Here is a 20,923-nt window from a genome sequence, read left to right as displayed (position 1 = left end):
TCGTCCAACTAGGTATATTTCTACACCATAGGAAGGTTAGCATAGGCACCACTGTGACCAGTGGCTAATGTGACGGTCTGGAGTTTTGAGACTCTCTGACCGCGGGTTCAAATCCCGCCCGTGGTATGGTTTGTTTGCAATTGTGTTATTACGATTTCGTGAGTCATTCTTTTTACCTTACAGTAAGGTATATGTAAAGTTAAAAATCTTAGTGAGGTTTTTTTTCTGCTGAGATATATTTGCATTGTCATGTTAAAAAATCTATAGTTTATTATAATTATGCTGCACAAGCTACTTGATATAAAATATTTTCACATTACTGTATGCACCGCATTGTATTCTTGTCTTTTCAAGGGATAGGTGCCTTGTTGTTAGTGAAAAGCTCTTGATATAAGGAACTGGAGCTATCCTCCCTTTCTTTGAGTCGTACCTCCCATTCCCTAGGTGCTAGGTGCGTCCCCATTAATGTAAATAATGAAAATTATATCTTTTCCAATACCAGGAAAAATGTAATCTAAAATTAATGTGATTTCCCGGCAGGCGTTCCTGATTGCCTTCACCTCGGAGTTCCTGCCTCGTCTACTGTACAAGTATGAGTACGACTGGTCACTCAGAGGCTATGTTAACTTCACTCTGGCCAAGGCTCCTAACAATACTCTCAGTGAGGAGTGTAGGTAAGTCTTCCCATCCTCCCTCTCCTCTCTCTTTCTCTCTCATATATATATATATATATATATATATATATATATATATATATATATATATATATATATATATATATTATTGTAACCACGAACAAGTGGTATTGATCAATAACAACACTGCACTAGCCAAGGATTCGAACCCTTGCTGTACTGGCCTGCTTCATGGTAAGCGAGAACCACATGACGCTTTAAACCACAGGACCACCCAACCCTACAAGAATGGTGCAGCCAGCACACTGCTAGCTGTTGGGCCACCATCCGAGGGCATATGGAGGTGTGGGAGCTTCTATCACCTTGTCGCAAAACTCCAGTAGGTTTGTGACAGGATTTCCCTTCCCCGAAACCGTGCACAAAATGCGTGATAAAGGAATAACAGGAATAGTTGGTAGATGGATCTATAACTTACTGACAAATAGAATACAAAGAGTAATAGTAAACAGAGTAAAGTCTGAGGCAGCTACGGACAGACAGAGATGTAAGCCATAGCTCTCTGTCTTCCTTTGCGGATGACACCCAAATTGTCATGTCAGTGACCTCCATCGAAGACACTGCAAGACTCCAAGCGGACATCAACCAAATCTTCAAATACGTAGGCCACTGAAAACAATATGAAGTTCAGTGAAGAGAAATTTCAACTACTCAGATACAGTAGCTACAAAATAATGTGAAGGACCTGGGAGTGATAATGTCAGAGGATCTCGCCTTCAAAGACCACAATAATGTATCTACCTCATTGCTAGGAAAATGGTAGGATGGATAATGAGAACCTTCAAAACTAGGGATGCTAAGCCCATGATGATTTTCTTCAAATCGCTTGTTCTCTCTAGGCTGAAATACTGCTGTACGCTAACTGCCCCCTTCAAGGCAGGCTAAATTGCTAATCTGGAGAGTGTTTACCTGGAGTTTACCTGGAGAGAGTTCCGGGGGTCGACGCCCCCGCGGCCCGGTCTGTGACCAGGCCTCCTGGTGGGTCAGAGCCTAATCAACCAGGCTGTTGCTGCTGGCTGCACGCAAACCAACGTACGAGCCACAGCCCGGCTGATCAGGAACTGACTTTAGGTGCTTGTCCAGTGCCAGCTTGAAGACTGCCAGGGGTCTGTTGGTAATCCCCCTTATGTGTGCTGGGAGGCAGTTGAACAGTCTCGGGCCCCTGACACTTATTGTATGGACTCTTAACGTGCTAGTGACACCCCTGCTTTTCATTGGGGGGATGGTGCATCGCCTGCCAAGTCTTTTGCTTTCGTAGTGAGTGATTTTCGTGTGCAAGTTCGGTACTAGTCCCTCTAGGATTTTCCAGGTGTATATAATCATGTATCTCTCCCTCCTGCGTTCCAGGGAATACAGGTTTAGGAACCTCAAGCGCTCCCAGTAATTGAGGTGTTTTATCTCCGTTATGCGCGCCGTGAAAGTTCTCTGTACATTTTCTAGGTCGGCAATTTCACCTGCCTTGAAAGGTGCTGTAAGTGTGCAGCAATATTCCAGCCTAGATAGAACAAGTGACCTGAAGAGTGTCATCATGGGCTTGGCCTCCCTAGTTTTGAAGGTTCTCATTATCCATCCTGTCATTTTTCTAGCAGATGCGATTGATACAATGCTATGGTCCTTGAAGGTGAGATCCTCCGACATGATCACTCCCAGGTCTTTGACGTTGGTGTTTCGCTCTATTTTGTGGCCAGAATTTGTTTTGTACTCTGATGAAGATTTAATTTCTTCATGTTTACCATATCTGAGTAATTGAAATTTCTCATCGTTGAACTTCATATTGTTTTCTGCAGCCCACAGAGAACTTTCACGGCACACATAAGCACGATAAGGCACCTAAATTACTGGAACATGGGAGAGAAAGATACTTGATAATATACACTTGGAAAATCCTAGAGGGATTAGTACCATACTTGCACACGAAAATCACTCCCTATGAAAGCAAAAGACTCAGCACGAGATGCAACATTCCCCCATTGGGCGCCAGGAGTACGGTAAGAGACAACACAATAAGTATCAGGGGCCCAAGACTGTTCAACTGCCTCCCAGCATACATAAGGGGGATTACCAATAGACCCCTGACTGTCTTCAAGCAGGCACTGGACAGGCATCAAAATTCAGTACTTGACCAGCCGGGCTGTGGTTCGTACGTCAGCTTACGTGCGGCCAGCAGTAACAGCCTGGTTGACCAGATCCTGATCCACCACAATGCCTGATCTCAGACCAGGCTGCGGGAGCGTTAACCCCCGAAACTCTCTCCAGGTAGTATAGTAGTGAAGGCATGAACGGCCTAAAAAGCAAAAAAGTGCATCTGAACATTAAAATGGTATAAAATACCGACAGGTTGTTAGGTAAGACACATATGCAACAGTAAGGTATCTTTATTTCGAAACGTTTCGCCTACACAGTAGGCTTCTTCAGTCGAGTACAGAAAAGTTGATAGAAGCAGAAGATACTTGAAGACGATGTAATCAGTCCATCACCCTTAAAGTTTTGAGGTGGTCAGTCCCTCAGTCGGGAGAAGAGCATTGTTCCATAGTATGAAACAATATGGAACAATGCTCTTCTCCAGACTGAGGGACTGACCACCTCAAAACTTTAAGGGTGATGGACTGATTACATCGTCTTCAAGTATCTTCTGCTTCTATCAACTTTTCTGTACTCGACTGAAGAAGCCTACTGTGTAGGCGAAACGTTTCGAAATAAAGATACCTAACTGTTGCATATGTGTCTTACCTAACAAAGTGCATCTGCTTACTAACACCTCAAGTCTCGTCTTTCCTTCAAATGTAAACACCAACATTGACGTTTAGATTTTCTCCTTCAGTTAATGTTTAGGATGCATATTAATCACTCTGCCTCCCGAGAATATTCGACTAATTCCTCCACTGGCGTATCCTCCAGTATCCTTAAGTAACTGTAATTAAATGTCGAGTCATGGATGTATTTACCTATGCCTACCCTTCTGGAGACTACGTACCTAAAGAAACTCCCATACCTATCCTTTTTGTTCTCAACTGTAATGGTAAGTCGTTGAAGGTGGAGATATAACCACCTCCACATCTTCCACATCCAAAATTATAGGACTCAACCTTTTAGCGACTTGACATAAATAAACTTCTCATGAGCTGGCACACGACCGGCTGTGGCAGCTCAATAACTCGTCACCTCAGCACCTGGGGAATCATTCTGCCTTGTTTTGTCAAACTCTATACTCTTCTCCCATGCATAAAAATCATTATTCTCCTCCTCCTCCACACTCTCTGTCCAGGATGGACAAAGAATTAAAATAAACTAGAGTAACTAGTACTAATGAAATGTATAATTAAACAACAGACTACAATGCTTTCACCCTCCACCACGACCATGGGCCAAGTCATCAGAACTGTCTACGTGTGGAAGGACTAAGTTTCCTACCAAGGTAAAAACACCCTGAGAAGGAAGTACACTCAGCATTACACATTCAGTAGGTAACTTTACTATATAAGGTTATGTACTCGACAGGTACCGTGGTTACAGGGACTCTGAGGGAAGACACACTCTCTTCTTCTGGCGTCTGCTGGCCATCAGACTGGGATTTGTCATTGTCTTTGAGGTAGGTGCACAATGTAGTCTTGTACTTAATAGAAGGTAAATTACAAATGTAAATAAAGTATTTTTTGACATCTTTCAAGAGGAAAATGTGTTCAGTCTGATAAAGGGCTCTCGATCCATCGAATTTGAGTTGCACTTCCCTTCCTTGTGTGAGGCCTCACTACCTGCCTTTCCCCAGGCGCTGTGTACCGCGCTGTGAATTTACTTTCTGATGAATATAAGAATGATAATAATAACAACAATTAACTTTTAAACATTTGAAGCCCCGTCACACAAGTTTTAAAATCTTGAAGCCTATTGGAAGAGGCGTTCTCGAGTAATGAACAAAATAAAAACGAAAAATTTGACGAAGAAAAAAATAGGCTTAGATAGTTTTTCGTCTTCACACTAAATGAATTCAGAGGACTTTATTAACAAAATTAATGGAAAACAAATTAATGGGGATGATGGTGATTGCAAATTAGCTGATCACAAATTACCTGAAACGGATCTGAATATTCTTGTATCTTATGAGACAGTCTTAAGTCTTAATGAACTGGGTGTTTCCCAGATATATTTTTCTTATGAGGAGGGTTTGTGCAACCAAGTGTACTGAATGAAATGGATTCACCTTTGTCACCTGTGTTATCTAACATTTCAGTGGAATAGTTTGAGAGTGAACTTATTGCTGCTGTAGTTGCCGGTGTTGTCTCAATTTCACTCAGTAGAAATATTAAATTTAATGTTAAATATGAAGAAAATATGTAGCCACTATTTTTGGATATCTTAGTGTGTACAAGCGAGTCACAGTTTTTTAGAACATGAGATTGAGTATATTTGCAAAATATACTCAAATTCATATTCTCATATCTCAGCTCATTAATTGTTCATTCTTACGTATAAGAATTTGAATCTAAAAATACAATTCTCTGTCATAATGATGTAAATATCATCTTGACCAGGTCGAATTCCATCGAGACATTCGTCTCATAAGGAAAGTTTTCGGAGGACAAGCAGATAAATGCTGGTATTCACAAAATTCCTTGAGCCGACAGTAACAAATGCTACATTGGAAAACAAATGATTTTGAACCATGACTTTACGTCATGGATTCTTGGTACTCGCTGGGGATGATAATGACGATGCAGTATTCTGACGCATAAAAACAGAGAATCGGAAAGATAATTTTAATAATAATAAAATTATGATCAGATGTAACAACACACAGTAAATCAAGAATAGTGAATCGGTAATAAATAAAAATGTTCCTACAAGTTGAAGATTAAGACACAAGTGTAACAGTTGGGTAACTTTATTCATAAAACGTTTTACCTTATCAGTAAAATACTCTGAAGAAGCCTACTGTGCAGGCGAAACGTTTCAACAGTCAAGATACCCAACTGATGCACATGTGTGATGAATGGTTTTGAAAACCGACAAGTTGAAGAATTGAGACACTTATGCAACACATGGGAATCTTTATTGAAGAAACGTTTCGCCACACAGTGGCTTCATCAGTCCAATACAAAGTAGAAATGGGTAAGGAGAGTAGAAGTATGAGGTAATCAGTCCCTCAACCTGGATTCGATGTGTTCAGTCCACCACTCTTGTAGTAAGTGCAGCATAGGGCCACTTACTACAAGAGTGATGGACTGAACACATCGAATCCAGGTTGAGGGACTGATTACCTCATACTTCTACTCTCCTTACCCATTTCTACTTTGTATTGGACTGATGAAGCCACTGTGTGGCGAAACGTTTCTTCAATAAAGATTCCCATGTGTTGCATAAGTGTCTCAATGATGCACATGTGTTTTAATCTTCAAGTCGTCGGTATTCTATAATATTTTCAATATAATGTTGAAAATGTTATAAAAAAAAAAAAGCTTATCTGAAGCATCGATAAATATTAAGTTGAACCACCTATCCATTATGCATTTTTGTCGTTTAATTATATAAGAAATATGGAAAAAACATTCGTCAAACTATAAGGTTAGTTTCTCTCACCCTATAGATTGATCAGCCTTAAAAAATAAGCTGGACAGATTCTGAGATGGTGTCACTATGCTGGCACCTCCTTCCTGTGCACCTGACAAGTTAATACTGTATATACAGTGTAAGATCTTCCTCTTAAATAGCTTAGCGGCTCCCGAGGAGGAGCCCCAGAAGACATTTTCTCCAGTAATTATTCTGATTTCATCGATTCCAGGTGCTATAGTAATTTCAGTAAAGTTTCAGATTTACACCCACTGACACTACACTATGGGACAAGGACTGGTGAAAGTGTGGCCAAGATAGCTAGTTAGAGTAGAAAGAAAAGGGGCCAGACTAGGTTAAATGTAATATATATGGGACCAGGTTAGGTCAAGTACGATGGCCATGGGGCCAGCCTTGATTAAGGTCGATGGATAGATCACGGTCAGTAGACACCAGAATATTTACATATTTACAAATAAAATCGTCCAAGTTAAAATGTGAACTAATTAATCTTGATGCTCAGAAAGATTTTGAAAGATTTGTTGATTCCTAGTAAAAAATAAATTAACATGTGATTCTCCTAATAAGCTCTTTTTAAGTTAATTATAAAACAATTCTTGGCATTACTTTCAGTCGGGACTTTTCCTAGAGTTATCCAACACTCTTCTTGAAAAATAAAAATTTAATACCCGTTTTTTGTCCCTCTTAAGATTTTGTTTTATTAAAATCTTGTAGTTCCCTGACAAAAAAAAATTTAAACGAAAATTTAAATCTGGACTCTTCTTTCTCAGCATGTTGTGTTCGGTGTGTGTCGACTGATAGACATATTGGTGCCTGATGTTCCCCAGAGTCTGGAGATCAAGATGAAGAGAGAGAGGTACCTAGCTAAGCAGGCTCTGGCTGACTCTGATACCATCATGAAGGTAGGTACCTAGCTAAGCAGGCTCTGGCTGATTCTAATACCATCATGAAGGTAGGTACCTAGCTAAGCAGGCTCTGGTTGACTCTGATACCATCATGAAGGTAGGTATCTAGCTAAGCAGGCTCTGGCTGACTCTGATACCATCATGAAGGTAGGTACCTAGCTAAGCAGGCTCTGGCTGACTCTGATACCATCATGAAGGTAGGTACCTAGCTAAGCAGGCTCTGGTTGACTCTGATACCATCATGAAGGTAGGTACCTAGCTAAGCAGGCTCTGGCTGACTCTGATACCATCATGAAGGTAGGTACCTAGCTAAGCAGGCTCTGGCTGACTCTGATACCATCATGAAGGTAGGTACCTAGCTAAGCAGGCTCTGGCTGACTCTGATACCATCATGAAGGTAGGTACCTAGCTAAGCAGGCTCTGGTTGACTCTGATACCATCATGAAGGTAGGTACCTAGCTAAGCAGGCTCTGGTTGACTCTGATACCATCATGAAGGTAGGTACCTAGCTAAGCAGGCTCTGGCTGACTCTGATACCATCATGAAGGTAGGTACCTAGCTAAGCAAGCTCTGGTTGACTCTGATACCATCATGAAGGTAGGTACCTAGCTAAGCAGGCTCTGGCTGACTCTGATACCATCATGAAGGTAGGTACCTAGCTAAGCAGGCTCTGGTTGACTCTGATACCATCATGAAGGTAGGTATCTAGCTAAGCAGGCTCTGGCTGACTCTGATACCATCATGAAGGTAGGTACCTAGCTAAGCAGGCTCTGGATGACTCTGATACCATCATGAAGGTAGGTACCTAGCTAAGCAGGCTCTGGCTGACTCTGATACCATCATGAAGGTAGGTACCTAGCTAAGCAGGCTCTGGCTGACTCTGATACCATCATGAAGGTAGGTACCTAGCTAAGCAGGCTCTGGCTGACTCTGATACCATCATGAAGGTAGGTACCTAGCTAAGCAGGCTCTGGTTGACTCTGATACCATCATGAAGGTAGGTACCTAGCTAAGCAGGCTCTGGATGACTCTGATACCATCATGAAGGTAGGTACCTAGCTAAGCAGGCTCTGGCTGACTCTGATACCATCATGAAGGTAGGTACCTAGCTAAGCAGGCTCTGGCTGACTCTGATACCATCATGAAGGTAGGTACCTAGCTAAGCAGGCTCTGGTTGACTCTGATACCATCATGAAGGTAGGTATCTAGCTAAGCAGGCTCTGGCTGACTCTGATACCATCATGAAGGTAGGTACCTAGCTAAGCAGGCTCTGGTTGACTCTGATACCATCATGAAGGTAGGTACCTAGCTAAGCAGGCTCTGGATGACTCTGATACCATCATGAAGGTAGGTACCTAGCTAAGCAGGTTCTGGCTGACTCTGATACCATCATGAAGGTAGGTACCTAGCTAAGCAGGCTCTGGTTGACTCTGATACCATCATGAAGGTAGGTACCTAGCTAAGCAGGCTCTGGCTGACTCTGATACCATCATGAAGGTAGGTACCTAGCTAAGCAGGCTCTGGCTGACTCTGATACCATCATGAAGGTAGGTACCTAGCTAAGCAGGCTCTGGATGACTCTGATACCATCATGAAGGTAGGTACCTAGCTAAGCAGGCTCTGGCTGACTCTGATACCATCATGAAGGTAGGTACCTAGCTAAGCAGGCTCTGGCTGACTCTGATACCATCATGAAGGTAGGTACCTAGCTAAGCAGGCTCTGGCTGACTCTGATACCATCATGAAGGTAGGTACCTAGCTAAGGCTCTGGCTGACTCTGATACCATCATGAAGGTAGGTACCTAGCTAAGCAGGCTCTGGCTGACTCTGATACCATCATGAAGGTAGGTACCTAGCTAAGCAGGCTCTGGTTGACTCTGATACCATCATGAAGGTAGGTATCTAGCTAAGCAGGCTCTGGCTGACTCTGATACCATCATGAAGGTAGGTACCTAGCTAAGCAGGCTCTGGTTGACTCTGATACCATCATGAAGGTAGGTACCTAGCTAAGCAGGCTCTGGTTGACTCTGATACCATCATGAAGGTAGGTACCTAGCTAAGCAGGCTCTGGCTGACTCTGATACCATCATGAAGGTAGGTACCTAGCTAAGCAGGCTCTGGTTGACTCTGATACCATCATGAAGGTAGGTACCTAGCTAAGCAGGCTCTGGCTGACTCTGATACCATCATGAAGGTAGGAACCTAGCTAAGCAGGCTCTGGTTGACTCTGATACCATCATGAAGGTAGGTACCTAGCTAAGCAGGCTCTGGCGGACTCTGATACCATCATGAAGGTAGGTACCTAGCTAAGCAGGCTCTGGATGACTCTGATACCATCATGAAGGTAGGTACCTAGCTAAGCAGGCTCTGGCTGACTCTGATACCATCATGAAGGTAGGTACCTAGCTAAGCAGGCTCTGGCTGACTCTGATACCATCATGAAGGTAGGTACCTAGCTAAGCAGGCTCTGGCTGACTCTGATACCATCATGAAGGTAGGTACCTAGCTAAGCAGGCTCTGGTTGACTCTGATACCATCACGAAGGTAGGTACCTAGCTAAGCAGGCTCTGGCTGACTCTGATACCATCATGAAGGTAGGTACCTAGCTAAGCAGGCTCTGGCTGATTCTAATACCATCATGAAGGTAGGTACCTAGCTAAGCAGGCTCTGGTTGACTCTAATACCATCACGAAGGTAGGTACCTAGCTAAGCAGGCTCTGGTTGACTCTAATACCATCACGAAGGTAGGTACCTAGCTAAGCAGGCTCTGGTTGACTCTAATACCATCATGAAGGTAGGTACCTAGCTAAGCAGGCTCTGGTTGACTCTGATACGATCATGAAGGTAGGTACCTAGCTAAGCAGGCTCTGGCTGACTTTGATACCATCATGAAGGTAGGTACCTAGCTAAGCAGGCTCTGGCTGACTCTGATACCATCATGAAGGTAGGTACCTAGCTAAGCAGGCTCTGGTTGACTCTAATACCATCACGAAGGTAGGTACCTAGCTAAGCAGGCTCTGGTTGACTCTGATACCATCATGAAGGTAGGTACCTGGCTAAGCAGGCTCTGGCTGACTCTGATACCATCATGAAGGTAGGTACCTAGCTAAGCAGGCTCTGGTTGACTCTGATACCATCATGAAGGTAGGTACCTAGCTAAGCAGGCTCTGGTTGACTCTAATACCATCACGAAGGTAGGTACCTAGCTAAGCAGGCTCTGGCTGACTCTAATACCACCATGAATGTAGGTACCTAGCTAAGCAGGCTCTGTTTGATTCTGATACCATCATGAAGGTAGGTACCTAGCTAAGCAGGCTCTGGTTGACTCTGATACCATCATAAAGGTAGGTACCTAGCTAAGCAGGCTCTGGTTGACTCTGATACCATCATGAAGGTAGGTACCTAGCTAAGCAGGCTCTGGCTGACTCTGATACCATCATGAAGGTAGGTACCTAGCTAAGCAGGCTCTGGTTGACTCTGATACCATCATGAAGGTAGATACCTAGCTAAGCAGGCTCTGGCTGACTCTGATACCATCATGAAGGTAGGTACCTAGCTAAGCAGGCTCTGGTTGACTCTAATACCATCATGAAGGTAGGTACCTAGCTAAGCAGGCTCTGGCTGACTCTAATACCACCATGAAGGTAGGTACCTAGCTAAGCAGGCTCTGTTTGACTCTGATACCATCATGAAGGCAGGTACCTAGCTAAGCAGGCTCTGGTTGACTCTGATACCATCATGAAGGTAGGTACCTAGCTAAGCGCTCTCTGGTTGACTCTGATACCATCATGAAGGTAGGTACCTAGCTAAGCAGGCTCTGGTTGACTCTGATACCATCATGAAGGTAGGTACCTAGCTAAGCGCTCTCTGGTTGACTCTGATACCATCATGAAGGTAGGTACCTAGCTAAGCAGGCTTTGGCTGACTCTGATACCATCATGAAGTTAGGTACCTAGCTAAGCAGGCTCTGGCTGACTCTGATACCATCATGAAGGTAGGTACCTAGCTAAGCAGACTCTGGTTGACTCTGATACCATCATGAAGGTAGGTACCTAGCTAAGCAGGCTCTGGTTGACTCTGATGCCATCATGAAGGTAGGTACCTAGCTAAGCAGGTTCTGGCTGACTCTGATACCATCTTGAAGATAGGTACCTAGCTAAGCAGGCTCTGGCTGACTTTGATACCATCATCAAGGTAGGTACCTAGCTAAAAAGGCTCTGGCTGACTCTGATACCATCATGACGGTAGGTACCTAGCTAAGCAGGCTCTGGTTGACTCTGATACCATCATGAAGGTAGGTACCTAGCTAAGCAGGCTCTGGCTGACTCTGATACCATCATGAAAGTAGGTACCTAGCTAAGCAGGCTCTGGTTGACTCTGATACCATCATGAAGGTAGGTACCTAGCTAAGCAGGCTCTGGTTGACTCTGATACCATCATGAAGGTAGGTACCTAGCTAAGCAGGCTCTGGTTGACTCTGATACCATCATGAAGGTAGGTACCTAGCTAAGCAGGCTCTGGCTGACTCTGATACCATCATGAAGGTAGGTACCTAGCTAAGCAGGCTCTGGCTGACTCTGATACCATCATGAAGGTAGGTACCTAGCTAAGCAGGCTCTGGTTGACTCTGATACCATCATGAAGGTAGGTACCTAGCTAAGCAGGCTCTGGTTGACTCGGATACCATCATGAAGGTAGGTACCTAGCTAAGCAGGCTCTGGTTGACTCTGATACCATCATGAAGGTAGGTACCTAGCTAAGCAGGCTCTGGATGACTCTGATACCATCATGAAGGTAGGTACCTAGCTAAGCAGGCTCTGGATGACTCTTATACCATCATGAAGGTAGGTACCTAGCTAAGCAGGTTCTGGCTGACTCTTATACCATCTTGAAGATAGGTACCTAGCTAAGCAGGCTCTGGCTGACTTTGATACCCTCATGAAGGTCGGTACCTAGCTAAGCAGGCTCTGGATGACTCTGATACCATCATGAAGGTAGGTACCTAGCTAAGCAGGCTCTAGATAACTCTGATACCATCATGAAGGTAGGTACCTAGCTAAGCAGGCTGTGGATGACTCTGATACCATCATGAAGGTAGGTACCTAGCTAAGCAGGCTGTGGATGACTCTGATACCATCATGAAGGTAGGTACCTAGCTAAGCAGGCTCTGGATGACTCTGATACCATCATGAAGGTAGGTACCTAGCTAAGCAGGCTCTGGATGACTCTGATACCATCTTGAAGATAGGTACCTAGCTAAGCAGGCTCTGGTTGACTCGGATACCATCATGAAGGTAGGTACCTAGCTAAGCAGGCTCTGGCTGACTCTGATACCATCATGAAGGTAGGTACCTAGCTAAGCAGGCTCTGGATGACTCTGATACCATCATGAAGGTAGGTACCTAGCTAACCAGGCTCTGGTTGACTCTGATACCATCTTGAAGATAGGTACCTAGCTAAGCAGGCTCTGGTTGACTCGGATACCATCATGAAGGTAGGTACCTAGCTAAGCAGGCTCTGGCTGACTCTGATACCATCATGAAGGTAGGTACCTAGCTAAGCAGGCTCTGGATGACTCTGATACCATCATGAAGGTAGGTACCTAGCTAAGCAGGCTCTGGTTGACTCTGATACCATCATGAAGGTAGGTACCTAGCTAAGCAGGCTCTGGATGACTCTGATACCATCATGAAGGTAGGTACCTAGCTAAGCAGGCTCTGGATGACTCTGATACCATCATGAAGGTAGGTACCTAGCTAAGCAGGCTCTGGTTGACTCTGATACCATCATGAAGGTAGGTACCTAGCTAAGCAGGCTCTGGTTGACTCTGATACCATCATGAAGGTAGGTACCTATCTAAGCAGGCTCTGGATGACTCTGATACCATCATGAAGGTAGGTACCTAGCTAAGCAGGCTCTGGTTGACTCTGATACCATCATGAAGGTAGGTACCTAGCTAAGCAGGCTCTGGTTGACTCTGATACCATCATGAAGGTAGGTACCTAGCTAAGCAGGCTCTGGTTGACTCTGATACCATCATGAAGGTAGGTACCTAGCTAAGCAGGCTCTGGTTGACTCTGATACCATCATGAAGGTAGGTACCTAGCTAAGCAGGCTCTGGTTGACTCTGATACCATCATGAAGGTAGGTACCTAGCTAAGCAGGCTCTGGTTGACTCTGACACAGTCATGAAGGTTAAATACCTCGTTTAACATATATAACATCATCTCCTATAACAGAATCTTGTATAACAGCATCTCGCTTAACAGCATCTCGTTTAAAAGCATCTCGTTTTACAGCATTTTCATTTTTTTCTACGTGTCATTATCTTCCTATTACTGAACGACTCTCTTTGAAAGATTATCATTCATAATTACATCTCATTTCCCATGTTAATGTTTCTTTCTGTATATTTTGTGTTAAGTATCAAGAATTGAGCCTAAATAGGCAACAGTTAGGCAACTTTATTCCGAAACATTTCGCCTACACAGTAGGCTTCTTCAGTCGAATACAGAAAGTAGGCAGGAACAGTAGAGATGTGAGGACTGATTACATCGTCCATCAAGGGTGATGGATTGATTACATCGTCTTCACATTTCTACTGTTCCTTCCTACTTTCTGTATTCGACTGAAGAAGCCTACTGTGTAGGCGAAACGTTTCGGAACAAAGTTGCCTAACTGTTGCCTATGTGTCTTACCTACCAACCTGTCAGTATTGTATACCATTTTGATGTTCAACTGAGCCTAAATGTTGTACTTTACTTTACTGATAACTTTTCAGAGACCAGACGATCTCCTTTTATTAAAAGAATTCAGCCTGAGCTGTTCTGTTGTGCAGGTTGCCCAGGGAAAGGACGAAGAGGATGAGGATGTTGTTGCAGCTAATGACATCAACATTGTTATGAATGATGCCGACACCCCTTCAGTTGTCATCCCTCCTCCTGTATCCTTTCCATCTAACGAGCCCACTCCACCTCCAAAAGAATCTCCAACATTCTCTAACTATGATTTCGAAAATACAAGAGATTCTCCAGTAGCAAATCCGTACACCAAGATGTCTCCCACCAGTCGGCCGTCATCCGACGCCAACAGCTCCGCCACCAACACACCGTCATCTTCATCTTCTCACTCTAAAAATCAATACTCCTCTTTCAGCAACAGAAGTCCTCCTGTTCCTTCCAATAACAGCAGTGGCGGCACAGCGATGCCCACAACAGAGGCACCTTCTTCCAAGAGTCTTCAAGGCTCAGTCAACAATAAGACTCCTGCCCGTCCTCCAACATAACAGTCCACCGCCCTCACCCGTCCTATTGTCGTGTACAAGCAGACAGCTGTGTAAGGAGCTTGTGTACGACCAACTTGAGTTGTTCTTTGGTTGAGGCGCTCTAGTCTTGGTAGAATCAGGATGGTGGAGGACGATATGCCAAAGAGAATTACGAACAAATGTGAGTTGCATGAATAGCAAGTGTTGAGCCATAGCACTAACACACGAGTGTGACTTCTGCAACACAAAATTAAAAGTGTCAGACCTAAGATCTTCATGAACAAGTGGAGATACATGTTTCTATTACAATAAAAATATGTAACTTGGGTTATCTCCAACAAGCACAAATCTTCAGTAATTTTAGGCTTGAATGGAATTTCGGCAATTGATCCTCCCACACAAAGATACTTGAGTGCCTTCTTGTTGTTTCTTCTGTGTTTATGTTTTGTAGTAACTTGACGGGTGGCGGCAGTGTTGACTCTTTATAGTATTGTAACTAAATGGAACTAATTTCAAGCCATTAGAAATAAATATAAGACTTTAAAAAACTTAGTAAATTCCATGTAAAGCATGTAAAACTTTTGTCAATAAATTCAGAAATTGCTATTGATTGTGCAATATTAAAGCCACACTATCACACAATATGCTAAACCTCTCCAAGGGAAAATAAGAGACACATAAACCATTTAATCTAGTATTATCTGATTTTTTAATGAGATACATGTTATAGGGAAATGTATCAGAAGTGAGAGTAAATTAGTTCCTCCACGACCTTTTAGGTGCCATACCTACCTACCAGCAGCAGTGGCAGCCTGGTGGTGAGCCTCAGGAAAGAGACCAGCGGTCTCTTTCCTGAGGCTCCTGTCTTCACAATCATAAAGCCAGGTTTTCTCTGCCCTATACTTGTAATTAACCATAGGGAATTACTCTTTGAATTTAACAGTGAAAAAACTTAAACCTAACAAAAATACGTCTTGGATATTGTTGAATTTTCTTGGCTTAAGGTAACATAAACACTGATCTAAGAAAAGTGATACAACACTTGGGAAGAAAACTGTAAAACAGGTAAAAGAGATCTATATATTTCTTCCTCGGTCAGAAACCTTCTTTATCTTCTGATGAGGGTCTCTGACTGAGGCTGAGAGACACACGACTCTTAGAACTGTTATCTGTGTTTCACTTTTCTATTCAAGTGTTTCTCACTTTCATCGCTTAATTTGTTCTTCTGGTTAACGATTATGTTCGTAATACAAATGTTCTTACAAAAGAATAACCAGCTAAGAATATGCACGACATTAGTGTAAGAACCTCTGTGTGACCGATTGCCAATAGTTTCATATTATATGTAGACTGACAGTGCCGGAGCTAGAGCCTGATGCATGACAACTGCGAGTGTGCTGCAGCTGGGGTTCTGACATGACCTCATGTCACACAACAAATTTGTGATAAGCTATTATTTTTGTTTTCAAAGTTCTATTCATTAGAGTTCCTGCAGCTAGAAACACTCAGATTATGTGTTGGGTTGTTGAGTTGTGTGCCATCTTCCTACATGTAAGTCCACTCATCATACTAATATCTTCATTATATCATTGTATCTATAATTATCATCTCGCATTTCTCATGATAATCATCAAATATTTATCATACGCATCAATGGTCAGTCATTCAACACTGAGTTACTATGTGTTGCAAGTAGTAAAACACTGAGTTACTATGTGTTGCAAGTAGTAAAACACTGAGTTACTATGTGTTGCAAGTAGTAAAACACTGAGTTACTATGTGTTGCAGGTAGTAAAACACTGAGTTACTATGTGTTGCAAGTAGTAAAACACTGAGTTACTATGTGTTGCAGGTAGTAAAACACTGAGTTACTATGTGTTGCAAGTAGTAAAACACTGAGTTACTATGTGTTGCAAGTAGTAAAACACTGAGTTACTATGTGTTGCAAGTAGTAAAACACTGAGTTACTATGTGTTGCAAGTAGTAAAACACTGAGTTACTATGTGTTGCAGGTAGTTAGCAGAATTTTTCTAAAGTGTTTCGTTACTTTCGTCAGTTTTATACATTCCACTTTGTTACAGACAGAAGGCTGATGATAACTAGAAAAGGATTATCATAATTGTCTTCTCTGCTGTACATTTTTTAATACTTAAAACATATCATTCTTCTACTGTAGTTGATAGACCGACGTATTTAGTGCATAAATAAGTAGTTTATATTTTTTTCATTTTTTTGTGTACTTCTGTAAAAAAAATGTCTCCGACACTTTTCTGTCTGGTATTGTCTATTGTCTAGCAGACCTGCAGCTCTTATTATATTTATTGTTGGTTTATATGTGGGTTATATATATATATATTGTGTGTGTGTGTGTGTGTGTGTGTGTGTGTGTGTGTGTGTGTGTGTGTGTGTGTGTGTGTGTGTGTGTGTGGTGGGGTGTGTTGAAGGTTCATGGAGGTCAGTGATAGTGTTTGAGGTCAGGTCAGTATCACCTACCTGGCAGTGGATGCCAGGTGACTTGTCTGTAAGATAATTTCTCTGTTAGTTTCGGGTTATAAACTTTCCGATATCAAACACCTCCCCAAGTGTCACTCCATCTTTCCCATTTATCCATCCCTCTTGCGAAGGGATTCATTTTGCTGTATTATGTGCAGAAAATAAGGCATCTTCGAACCCCCTACCCAAGCCTCTTGCAATGATGCTGTGGTGTTTATAGGTAAAACTTGATTAAACTTAAAATTAAATCAAATATACATTGAAGTCTCGCTTTGTCTAGCATTTCAAAAACAATACACTACAGTTCCTGATCAGTTCCTGATCAGCCGGGCTGTGGCTTGTACGTTGGTTTGCGTGCAGCCAGCAGCAACAGCCTGGTTGATCAGGCTCTGATCCACCAGGAGGCCTGGTCACAGACCGGGCCGCGGGAGCGTTGACCCCCGGAACTCTCTCCAGGTAAACTCCAGGTAAACTAACTAACCCGAGTAACCAACACATGGAGAAGGTCTTGGAAACAGAAATAACGTTTGTAATACTTTAACGTTCTGAATCAATTAATAATCTGGAATATGCCTAATTTTGTAGATATAATACTATACTTTATTTCCAAAGGTCAGGGATCCATTACATGCAACTGTCATGTTTGAAATATACTTCGATTTTCACTTGTATTAAACTCTAGGGGCAATGCTTCTCTCTGACGTGGGAACTTATGATAGAACAGTTCCACATGGTGGGGGATGCTCTTGTTATTATTATTATTATTATTATTATTATTATTATTATTATTATTATTATTATTTCTATCACGGTGATGCGCTAAACCCACAAGGGTCATACAGCTATTCATCATTATCAAGTAACTCATCTTGAGAGAGTTCTTATTCTTATGTTTCTAAGGCTAACTTCTCTAAACATTTCTGGTTAACATGTGTATTTTAGTATCGAACAGGCATCAGCAGTCCATAAAATATTTGCTGTTACGTTATAATGCTTGATTCTCAACTAAAATTTAATATTTTTTATTTAGGAAGAAGTTTATATCTCTGATCAGGGATTCATGACATGCTCGTAAGATTGTCAGTTCTCAAACTTGGTCCACTTTTCTGTCACTCCCAAAATTTCGGCATCACTATTTTCCAGTTAAGAACTGATAGTTTAGGAATAATTGCAGCTAAAGACATAATGTTATTTCATCAAAATTAAGAAAATATTGAAGATGTCAAGGAACATTATAACATAACTTATTGTAAAACACTATTAATTATTTATTATCCTGTCGCAACTAATCTTATGCAATTATTGTAAACAAATTAGACTGCATGATGAAATCTATTTATTGAGGCAACACCTTAACTGCTGTCTATTCTCTCAATATATGGCTATCTTACCTTTTTCAACCATTATAGGATAGAATGTTATACAAACATTGTCATTATATGCTCTAACTTTCCATATACAACTTCTAAAGTTGGTACTGTTATTATCTCTCTGAACTACGTAAGTTTTCTGAAGTTCTAAAATCAAGGTACCTCTTTGTAAAATATTGATTATTCTTAAAATAACATGTTAATATGCATGGTACTTTCTGCAGACTGTGATCCAGATGTTAATGTCTTTTTTCACTTCAGCAAATACTGATTGATGGCAGTTCGCTTCGTTTCCCAATGATAATTATTCTTCTCTTCTCCCATGTCCATCTTTCTTACTTGTCTTCAACATGATTTAACATGTGGCTCCACTTCACAATTTTATTAATGCCTTCCTCCATTTTCAATCTTCGTCAACTGGCCATTCTATTTTCACGTTATGTTAACCTCACCTTGCAGAATTACTTGTCAGTTTTTAAATCACGCCATCAGCGTTTTAACTAGAACAAAATTCGCAATACTGTAGCTGGAATAATCCACAACACACAAATTGTAAATCAATCTTAGGACGACGTTTCGGTTCGTCCTGAACAATTAAATAAATCGCAACTTCAGAGAAGTTCAGGAGGAATCGAAACATAGTCTGAAGATTTATCTCCAGCTGTGGGGTTAGTTGTCAGTCAACAAATATCAGCCTTAACATTTAATCTTTATCAGCCCTTCCTAACTACTATGTGCCGCGTGTGTGTCCACAGATTATCCCTCGCCCTTAACACATCTACTCTTCGTCAAGTCAGTGACTTGATAAACCTCTACACAGAGCAAAACGTTGTACCCGCTATCCTTCCGAAACCTGTTGTTGTCAGCTGTGAGCTCTGTATTTTTGACTAGTGTCTTCCTTTTTTCCAGTCACTTGTAACTGTCCTTATTCTCCAGTCACTTAACTCGTCCAGAGGTCTCACTGTTTAGTCAGTCCTCAAAATTTATTATGACCATTTGTCATGTTTCCCTTTGTGGTTTACTTCTTCTGAACACTTGTGAACGGTAACACAAACATTGTTACTAATATACGAGAATAAATGAGAAATAAAACACTTGTTTTATTAAATCCTCACAGACCGGGCCGCGGGCGCGTTGACCCCCGGAACTCTCTCCAGGTAAACTCTCCAGATCATACTGTGAGAGGTAGTGCAAAACACGGGATTACAGAGGTTACAATGGGTCTTTATCAGACCTCACTAGGCAAAGCTACATGATTACAAATATTACAGTCATTTTAAATATCTTATTACCATTCTGCCTCCCAGCATACATCTCTCACGAGATTGATGGACTGAACACATCGACTCAAGGTTGAGGGACTGATTACCTCATTCTCCTCCTGTTTTTCAAGTTTCTCCTACGTATGGACTGATGAAGCCACTGTGTGGCGAAACGTTTCCTCAATAAAGATACCCAAGAGTTGCACATATGTCTAATTTATCAACATGTCGGTTCTCTGAACCATTCATCTACAATACATCTCTCACCTTCAAGGACCATAACATTGTATCAATCGCAGCTGCTAGAAAAATGACAGGATGGATAATGAGAACCTTCAAAACTAGGGATGCCAAGCCCATGATGACACTCTTCAGGTCACTTGTTCTATCTAGGCTGGAATATTGCTGCACACTAACAGCAGGTGAAATTGCTGACCTAGAAAATGTACAGAGAACTTTCACGGCACGCATAACGGAGATAAAACACCTCAGTTACTGGGAGCGCTTGAAGTTTCTGAACCTGTACTCCCTGGAACGCAGGCGGGAGAGATACATGATTATATACACCTGGAAAATCCTAGAGGGACTAGTACCGAACTTGCACACGAAAATCACTCACAACGAAAGCAAAAGACTCGGCAGACGATGCAACATCCCCCCAATGAAAAGCAGGGGTGTCACTAGCACGTTAAGAGACAATACAATAAGTGTCAGGGGCCCGAGACTGTTCAATTGCCACCCAGCATACATAAGGGGGATTACCAACAGACCCCTGGCAGTCTTCAAGCTGGCACTGGACAAGCACCTAAAGTCGGTACCTGACCAGCCGGGCTGTGGCTCGTACGTTGGTTTGCGTGCAGCCAGCAGTAACAGCCTGGTTGATCAGGCTCTGATCCACCGGGAGGCCTGGTCACAGACCGGGCCCCGGGGGCGTTGACCCCCGGAACTCTCTCCAGGTAAACTCCAGGTAAACATAAGGGGGATTACCAATAGACCCCTGGCTGTCTTCAAGAAGACATTGGACAGGCACCTAAAGTTAGTACCTGATCAGCCGGGCTGTGGTTCGTACGTCAGTTTGCGTGAGGCCTGGTCAGAGACCGGGCTGCGGGGGCGTTGACCCCCAAAACTCTCTCCAGGTATATCATTGAAAACATTGGTCATTATTGGGTTGCAGTATCTTTAAATACCATTTTATTCATATAGTAGATGAAGTCTCAAAGTTTCAGGTAACTTATTGTCAACAATGAAGTGGTGTACCATTACCTGTAGGGTTTGCGTGGAGGCGTCTCTAAGTGGATGAATGTTTGGATACTCTAGTGTGTGACCCGTCTCTAGCCACACACTGTGCGTCGTGTATCACTGACATGCGAAC

General features: G+C 42.4%; 1 protein-coding gene across 6 annotated transcripts in view; it reads left to right on the top strand.

Moving 5' to 3' along the window:
* LOC128691998 (anoctamin-7-like) overlaps positions 1-19,075 on the top strand; it is a 639,071-nt gene extending 619,996 nt beyond the window's left edge. For all 6 annotated transcript variants that reach the window (XM_070079897.1, XM_070079874.1, XM_070079896.1 and 3 more), the window contains 4 exons: positions 541-674; positions 4,191-4,281; positions 7,028-7,159; positions 14,001-19,075. In XM_070079897.1, coding sequence (XP_069935998.1) covers positions 541-674; positions 4,191-4,281; positions 7,028-7,159; positions 14,001-14,447 — 804 coding nt within the window. In that variant the 3' untranslated portion in view covers positions 14,448-19,075. The remainder of the gene's footprint in view (positions 1-540; positions 675-4,190; positions 4,282-7,027; positions 7,160-14,000) is intronic.
* The last annotated feature ends 1,848 nt before the right edge of the window (positions 19,076-20,923 follow it).

The sequence above is a fragment of the Cherax quadricarinatus genome, chromosome 6 (assembly GCF_038502225.1).
Source record: "Cherax quadricarinatus isolate ZL_2023a chromosome 6, ASM3850222v1, whole genome shotgun sequence".
Lineage (NCBI taxonomy): Eukaryota > Metazoa > Arthropoda > Malacostraca > Decapoda > Parastacidae > Cherax > Cherax quadricarinatus.
This window is presented reverse-complemented; position numbering and strand designations above follow the sequence as displayed.